This window comes from Anguilla anguilla, chromosome 3, assembly GCF_013347855.1.
Source record: "Anguilla anguilla isolate fAngAng1 chromosome 3, fAngAng1.pri, whole genome shotgun sequence".
Taxonomy (NCBI): domain Eukaryota; kingdom Metazoa; phylum Chordata; class Actinopteri; order Anguilliformes; family Anguillidae; genus Anguilla; species Anguilla anguilla.
The window spans coordinates 16,699,680-16,708,767 of record NC_049203.1 but is presented as its reverse complement, the minus strand read 5'-3'; the positions used below and the strand labels follow the sequence as shown (position 1 = coordinate 16,708,767).

The window sequence follows — 9,088 nt, the reverse complement described above, 5'->3', positions numbered from 1 at the left end:
ATGAAAAGTGTCAATAATATAATAATAATAATAATAATATAATAATAATAATAATAATATAATAATATATTCAGGGAGACATTCCTTAAGTCGTCGACCGACCCCATCGATACTTTTGAAACGTTCTTGACCAAATGAATCTATTTACGTTCTACTCGTCCAGTACATACACAAATTCATATGAACTGCGGTATATATTATTGCTATAGTAGCCTATTACATCGACTATTTTAAACTAAAAATATCAATTTAACGTTCAGAAGAGAAAAGGAAACTGCATACGTATACATCGTAACCTTACTGAGAAAAACAAATCTGAAATAAAAATGTGAATGTGCATGTGATCTGAAATAACTTCAAAAAACATTAATGTGTATGTGACCACCGACACGCGGGACGTGGGACATCGGTGAACAAATTGATACAAATCAAAGAAGACGAAGAAGAGGAGGAAGAAGAAGTATCTAAAACAGTTGTAGTAACATCAGTAGTAGCAGTAGCTGTCTATCCACCTACAAATATATATGCCTACGTATAAAAATGAACACATCTGCAACAATGCGCTTTGCAGTGTTCATATGTGTGTCAAACGCATCTGCAACTTTTGATTATTAGCCTATCTTTATTTTTTAGTTTTTTTTGCCAGAAACGTACAACAATTCCAGAAAATGTGGATCCATAAAAACGACATACCCTTTTCTATTGTTTCATTATTTAACTAATTGGAGCCAGATCGCTAATGAACAACATATATATTATATTCATAAAACAAAATATGTTCAATACAATAATCCCTTCTAGATAGAATGAGCAAAATGCAGATGTTTTAGCTAACAAAGATATAGCACTACTACAACAACTAATAATAATAATAATAATAATAATCATCATCATCTGGGCACCGAATTTTGACACAAAAATGCACATTCGTTACAAAAATGCACTCTTTTTTTTCATTTTGCGGAAGTACGACTCATTTTCATAAATGGTTGTCAAAGCCTTGATATCCATTTAATAATATAATAATAATAATAATATAATAAAGCTACTGCACTAGTTGCATGGACTTAATAGTGACATTAATTTAACTGCAAACGTCCAAGTTTTTTGTCAACTCACATGAACTAACATCAACTGTCAACTGAAGTTTTTTTTTTTCCATGGAAAAACTGAAAACACACGTAAAAAAATATTTCAATTTTTTAAAAATTATATTCGATCTAACAATACCAAAACCTATAGGGTATCTCCATCTTCATTAATAAGCGTATATTTGCAGAGTTTCAGAGTTTCTCCTTACAATGCACCAAGAAATGTTATGATGCCCCGTGTCGCAAATGAAACAGTCAATACATAATTAACCTTACTCTTAACTGCTACGGCGCTGAATTCATATGTTATTAAGTATTGTTTACAAATAACATACATTCAGTTCAGCACTAAACATGCATCTGCTGTCACTGGGAAACACCTATAAAGGAGTAAACGCAAACACTTACACTTGGAATTGTGAAATATTCACTATAGTTCGTGAAGTGCCCCCAAAACGTTTTAAGTAGCATTCTGCTCACTTCCGTGTAGCGGAATCTCGGAATAAGGGGCATAATCCAAATTGGAATTCTCCCTTCAAAATCATGCTTTATGGAGCAGGGAGATAACGAAGATAAACCACGTAACACTCACTTCCTTCTATCAGGTATTAAAGTCATATTAAGTGGGTATGGCTACAAATCAAAACTTTCATGTTGAGAATAAGACGACGCTCTCTGGTGACAATGACAAGGCTCGTGCTAATGCTGTGGTCTAATTGCCCACGAAAGAGCGCTAAAATAGTCACAGCATAATGATGTAGCCTACAAAGGTAGGCTATGCACAATTTCGCTTACAATCAACGTGAAAGCCTACGTGGGGAAGAAAAAAAAACTTTTGTGAAAAAAGCCATTTTATCATTTAAAATAAAACAATTCGCACCTTAAAACATAAACCATTTACAAAATGTAGGACTTTGAGGTCGATGGAGAAAAATCACCAACAGACGCATTTCCTTTAAAAGTCGCATTGATGAGTTTACTTAATCTTTTCTCTAATTTTTCGAAGGCCGCGATTTGAAGTAGGCTACAGGCTACAATATTCTGAACTAGCGCCTGAAATGTGGGCTGGGCTACCTTTAATAGGGGGGGGGGGGGGGGGGGGGGGGGGGGGGGGGGGGGGGCACAACTGCATGTGTCTGTGTTTATGCTTCACGGTAGGGTCCACTGCTTTAGATTTATTAACAAGAATAAATCACCGACTTAAATACCTTGTCTTTCTGGGTACCACGTGAGTTAGTTAACAGGCCTATAGCTACAACTGAGAGGACAATGTGTTATTTGTGATTAAATATAGCAAAATATTATATTTTATTCTGGAATAGCATGCTATTTCGTTCATATTTCTAAATCTTTCACAATTAAGCACAGATCTTTCTATACTTTGCTATCATTATGCTTTGGCACTCGTTATACTCAATTGTTTTTCATAGAAGATATCTTTCATTCATGCAAGTTCATTCTGTTTGTTCAGAAGAATACGACTGGCCTTATAGAAAAGGCACAATAGCCTACACGCTTTATAGCAAAATGTTGGTAGAAGTAGGACTTTAATTTTAACATAGATGAATTGACATACTTTTGTTTTCCACCTGGAGTTTAGAGTAATACAAAACGTACTATATTTGGGTTGGAATTCCACTAATCAGAATGATTAAAAATGTGTGTGTGTGTGTGTGTGTGTGTGTGTGTGTGTGACCAGCATCTTTTATAATGAGAACCTAGAAACGCGATGCATATTCTTATAGAGCTGGTTGAATTCAGTTGCTTAGCAACCAGTGTATGGTAAATCATCCGCGAAATTTAAATCTTCGAGAAAAGGATTGTGCATTTTGCTGAATAGTCACCACTAGAGAAAGCGATTGGGTAAGCAACAACTCGCAAAAACCATGCGACCAGGGTATATCTTGACCCCCTAAAACGAAAAACAGAAAACAAAAACGAAAAATGTATGTATAGTCAACGAAAAATATTTACGCACGGCATGTACACTGCAGAACACAGAAGGAATACAAAATCACTTATGAATAGGCTACATCCCGCACGCGCCTCAGTATTGCACAAAAATCAAATAAAACAATAGTATTGACATCTGATCAATAATACATTAAAATAACATTATAAAGTAGCCTAGGTATTCCAGTGTGTTTAATGGTTATTGGCTAGACAGAAGCCTAGCTAGGTGACTTTCACAATGGAAATGTCAATGCCTAGGGTAGGTCTACAACGCTTTTATTGTGTTTTCTGATTTTTCCAGGTTTTATATAATATATATAATTAATGATTTATGTATCAATTCATCCCGATTGTAAACATACTCTAGAATCTTCTACGTATAAATTATTTAAACTTATATCGTGATTGCTCGTGGTCCAGCTCACGCATTGCCAGTGTCGACCAAATGCCTCAAGACAACCCTCCCTCTGACGTCACCCGTTTCTGTGAGGCATTCTGCGCTCAAACGCAGAATTGTCGATACAACGCAAGATCAATTTTATAAAATAAAAAATATATAGGCCTTTTTTTAAAGCTATTTCTCTATTTGGTATTTGGTTATTGATACAATAAAGAAGAAGACTATACTCTGAGCGTTAGTGCACACGAATGTGCATGATTAATGTAGCCAATGAACTTCCCAGACGCGGGCTAGGGTATGTTATATTAAGGAAAAAGCACGCACAGTAAAATGTCCAGCGTGAATTAAACTCTTAACAGAGTACATATGAGTCCAATAGGTTCCTTACACATGTATACTGTAAGAGTTCATTTAACACTTAGCATTTTACCGAGTGTATTTATTTCACAGCCAGAATGGAATAATAATAATAATAATAATAATAATAATAATAATAATAATAATAACAACAACAACAACAACAACAACAGCAGCAACAACAGCAACAACAATCCGAGTCTCATAATATTCCAGCAAAACCAAACAAATCGCTCTCTGCAGTTTTGCCCATGAGACGTCAGCTTGCCACGCCATAAACCGTGGCGCGCAGGTGTTTACAATAACAATGGCAGACCCGATCACAGCGTGAAGGTACCTAACACAGTAGGCTTACAGTCTAGTGCAAGAAAAGACAGAAAAAGAATTGAAGTCATAGATGATTTAAGTTTTGGAAAAAAATAATACTGACCGCGAAGGGGACAACGAATATTTAAACAGGTGAACGGAACAGTAGTAGGCTACAAATAACAATGGATAAAGAAAATAAGCCGGGGAGTAGGTAGACCAAGCTAGGGATTCTGTGTTGAAATAAAGCTATTGGGGTTCACATTATACGACGATTATCCGACAGAATATGTGGAAAGCTTTTCACAATAGCGGAGTTTTAGGAGGTGCGGAACTTTCATATAAAAACCTTTTGGAAAGGCTATCGTAGCCTATCCTGTAGCGCAACAAAATCATCACTAGTCTGTATAATCAGACAATAGTTCTGTTTCGTTGGTACACACATTAATGGTAACAGGCAAACAGTATATTAATACGTAAGAACTGGTAGATCAACACCTGGAGAAACATAATTTGTACTTTTTTTACCGCGCGCGCGCACACACACACGCGCGCGCACACACACAAACACAAAGAAAAAGTTTAAAGCAGACGAGACCATGATGGCAGCGATATAGTCCACTCTTAATGACACAGCGCAGTAATTTGATGCAAAACTCTCCTTCTTAGGACAACTCATACTTTATAGAAAGCAACACAACACTGGTTGTACTTTGTATGTAGGCTTAAGAAAACACTACGTGAAATAATTACCAGACTAACATCAAACAAAGGATGAACGGATGTGCAACCGAGGTAGGTATACGCTTATATTTGTTTAAAAATATATAGCGGCATTAGGCCTGTATCACTGTACTACAGACAAATAAATTAACAACAGCGAGAGTAGCCTTGTTTATGAAGAGAGAAAAAACTCACACAATTACGAAATTGGTCCAAACTAATAATGCAAATGTTTTCGAGTACATTACAGTTTTAGATCCTACATTACCATTTTTGATAGGCAACACTGGGCAGATGCTTCCAGACTATGAATATATATATGATCTTCTGCATACTATACTAAGCATAACATTATGGGGGAAAACAACCCGTTTATTGGTTGATTATTTTCCAGTGTATATTTAAACCATGTATTTCTACTAAAAAAAGGAAAAGAATCAAGTTCAATGAACAAAAAAAGAAAAAGAACATAAAGGTCACGAGGTCAAGATGAAAATCTTTAGCATATAACCGAGTCCAACTTCAAATGAAAACACTTGATAACATACGATGCGGTAGCCATTTAATAGAAATGGCATTAAACATATTCTTTGTGTAATTATGTCTTGAAAATATTAGATATAAATTTCAGCTACCACATGCAACACACGACCACGTTATTTCATTCTAACAAATTTATTGTTCTCAATCATCTCTGACGGAATCACTACTGAAATTAAATTACAATCAAATTATCACATCAAAATATACCCTTATTACCTAACAACTGTCCATGTCAGTTTCTGTTGATTTTGTGCTCCTTTTTAAAATAATAATAATACAAAATGAAACAAAACGAATAAGAACAACAACAAAAAACAGGAAAGAAAAAAAAAACAGCATACAAGGTCTTGGGAAAAATAAATTACCGTTCGCAACAGTCCAGAGTTATCCCCAATAAAATATTAAAACAAGTCATTTTGATGAAAAATATAAAGTAAATAATTCAGATCAGTATCTGATCTAAGGAATCTATATTGCCGACTTTACAGAGTCTGATTATTAAAACCTACCAAAGAACACTGCTTGGAAATGGCAGCGTTATCATAGTTACATCCAGAGCACCCATTCAGTCACGCTTGGCAACGGATTTCGAAGAGAATATTTCAGATAAGTGCAGTAGCAGATATTCAGTCATTTTTTGTTGTTTTTTTCTCACTTTTTTGTTGTCTTTAAAAAAATCCATTTTAGGGGGTCGGTCCACAAAATAAAAAATAAAAGACACTTTTCAAAAGATGCGATCTTTCAGATCAGACAGAGCAAAGAGTCATACGGAGATTTTTTTTCTTTTTTTTTCTTTTTTGAGGAGGGGGGGGGTCTCCAATTCCTTTTTGTTTGGAATATTAAACCATGCGGTCCTCTTGGTACAATATGTGCGAAGCTTCGTGGATTCCACTTTTCTTCGTTCTGTAGTCATAGCGTAGGCTACAATTTTGTCTTTGTATCGGCTTGGATTATAAGTCCCTTCTTGCCTTTTTAATGCGTAAATGTCTGCTTCTGTTGTCTCAAAACACATCAATTACACGGTAAATAGAAGGTGAATTTGAAATATAGTCATTTCTTACACTTGGTTGTGTTTTTTCTTTTTTTTTCGTGTTCATGTTAGTGCGCCAAAATTACCTGATGGAACGAACTTGTTGTTGTCACCCTCTGGTCGCATGGTTCGCTCGGCCCAGTTACACTCGCATCTTTTAAGTAATCTACTAAAAAGTGACCCTGAAAGAAAGAGCAGACAGAGTCTTTTAGTTAAGACATTTGAGGGCCTGGGGTGCAGGTTATCGCAGCGTTTCTGGGGTGGGGTTGGGGAGGGGTGTTCTTGATTTTCTGGTAAAAAATATAAAACAAATCTGCAGTCTTATTTATATTCCCTCACAATCACAGTATCAAAAAATTTTGTTTTGTTTTTTCTTTTCTTTTTTCTATCTTGGTGACAGTCTGGGTCCTATCAGATAATTCACATATAAAACATTTTTAGGCTTGTCTACTGTCCTATGTCTCACTGAACATTCGTTTGCAGTCCATGGCGGGGGGCGGCGTATCTGCACTCACATTGCCGACCTGAGAGTACACATCCTCCGGCGTCTGCGGCACTCCCGGGGGCGTCATCCTTTTCTCTTTCTGCCTCCGATTGCAAAACCAGACTCTGACAACTTCTTTCTCCAACTGCAAGCTGTCAGCCAGAGAAGTTATCTCCTGGGCAGAGGGTTTTGGACATTTCAAGAAGTGACTTTCCAAAGCCCCCTTCACACTCACTTCGATCGAGGTGCGCTTCTTTCGTTTCCTGCCTTGCGCCGCTATCTTGTCGATGCTAGTGGGACTCCCGGTGGACGAATCAGCTTCCTCCAGCCATTTATTCAATAACGGCTTCAGCTTGCACATGTTTTTGAAGCTCAATTGGAGCGCTTCGAACCTGCAGATTGTGGTCTGAGAGAAGACATTTCCGTACAGGGTCCCCAAAGCCAAGCCGACGTCCGCCTGGGTGAAGCCCAGTTTGATCCGGCGCTGTTTGAACTGCTTGGCGAACTGCTCCAGGTCGTCGGAAGTCGGCGTGTCCTCGTCTGAATGCGGGTCGTGGCTGCTAACTCCGCCGTGGTGCGGCTGCTGATGGTGCTGATGCTGGTGGTGGTGATGGTGGTGATGGCTTCCGTGGTCGAGCTCCGGGTGTCTCCTCGCACCAAACTCGGGTGCACCAAGCTCTGACTCCCCGGCGGACTCAGCATCCCGTTCACGGTGAAACCACCAGGCTGGGAATAAATCAGCGACTGTTGCTGCTGCTGTCCACCCGCTATCGAAGGGATGTGAGCCGCAGTGGTACCACCCCAAGCTCCTGGGTGTGTCTGGTGGGAACCAAGATGAGGGGGCCTGTGATGTAGCGCGGTGCCTGTGTGTAGATCGTCCCTGCCCGAATTATTTTTGACGTCCTGCTGCTGAGGGCTGCCCGTCATTCCAACGGGACTAGACGACCAAGGGGACCCGGCTTCTGCTGCTGCCACGGCGGCCGCAGCTGCAGCGGCGGCGGCGTGAGGCAGGGATGTCACCCACTGATGGGCATGGCTCAGCATATGACCCCCGTTGCTCGCCGCCATGGCACCCTGCATGAAGTCGCTCTGCACCATCTTTACTGTGGGATCTCCCCTGTACCCGCCGGACACCGAGGTTACGGCAGCGCTGCCCGGCTGCATACCACCTCCAGAGTCAGAATGGACGATCGAGCCTGACGATAGAATACTATTGCTGGGCAGATAGGGGTTGGAAGCCGCAGTGGCCATTCCGTTAACCCTTATGAATATGTCTCTTTATTATCCCCCCTCCCTCGTTTTATCTAACTTTCTTTTTTCAAGCAGGCAAATTCTAATCCATGAATTATTCACACTTTAAAAGTCTGGGTAGTATTCTGGCTCATACCATTGACTTGTTGTTGAAGACCAAAACGGAGGAGGACAGAAAACAAAGAATTTTGAGTTTCGTCAAATCCGCCCGGTTTTCTTTTCACAAAAATCATGTATTTAACAAACAATATGAATATGCATAAAATGGAAAGAAGAACTAGGATCCACGTTGATAAACGTTCAAGAAAGTCAGCACTTAGAAGCCCTTTGATACCCAGAACAGTCTTCAGAAAAGTTTGTTTTCAAATGTTAAATTAAAATAGATTTTTTTGTTGTTGTTTTGCCTGCAAACTTTTTGTGCCTGTGCAGCTTTTTGCACTCTCCACCCGAAAAAACTGAATCCTTTTTGAAGTTCCTCCTTGTTCAATGAAAAAAAATTTTTATATATATATATATAGAGATATATATATATATATATATCGACGAAGGATCCTTTGCTCTTTTGCGATTTTGCCGCCAAGATTTTTCCTTTTTGTTTCCCCCCTTTCTTTAGCGTGTTCTTTTATTGTGCCGCAGACGCGTTCTCTTTGTTCTGTTTTGATGTATTTAAAGCTGCAAACCCCACTAACTCCAGCTGAAGTACAATCCGGTATTGCAGTGCACGGTGATGGTTGCAAGCTTTCTCTCTCATTCGCTCGCTCGTTCTCCCCCTCTTCCTCTCTGACAGTTCTCTCCGTTCCCTCCCTCAAAGCTCAGGGACACACGAATGTTTACCCTTTGCCAAGCGTGCGCACACCGTCCACATCTTTCCCCCAAATAGGAGGAAGTCGAGTCCAAGACTCCCGTTGATTGGTTACCAGCCGCGCGATTGACAAGCCTAGAAAGCCCAG

The 9,088-nt window shown here is 39.2% G+C and overlaps 1 protein-coding gene across 1 annotated transcript; it reads right to left on the bottom strand.

Annotated features, from left to right (window-relative positions):
• Positions 1-5,489: 5,489 nt before the first annotated feature.
• On the bottom strand, positions 5,490-9,006 carry LOC118222458 (POU domain, class 3, transcription factor 3-B-like). Its single transcript, XM_035408071.1, is given in 3 exon segments — positions 5,490-6,585; positions 6,919-7,532; positions 7,535-9,006. Coding segments are annotated over 3 exon segments (1,332 nt in total). The 5' UTR covers positions 8,139-9,006; the 3' UTR covers positions 5,490-6,471.
• Positions 9,007-9,088: the final 82 nt, after the last annotated feature.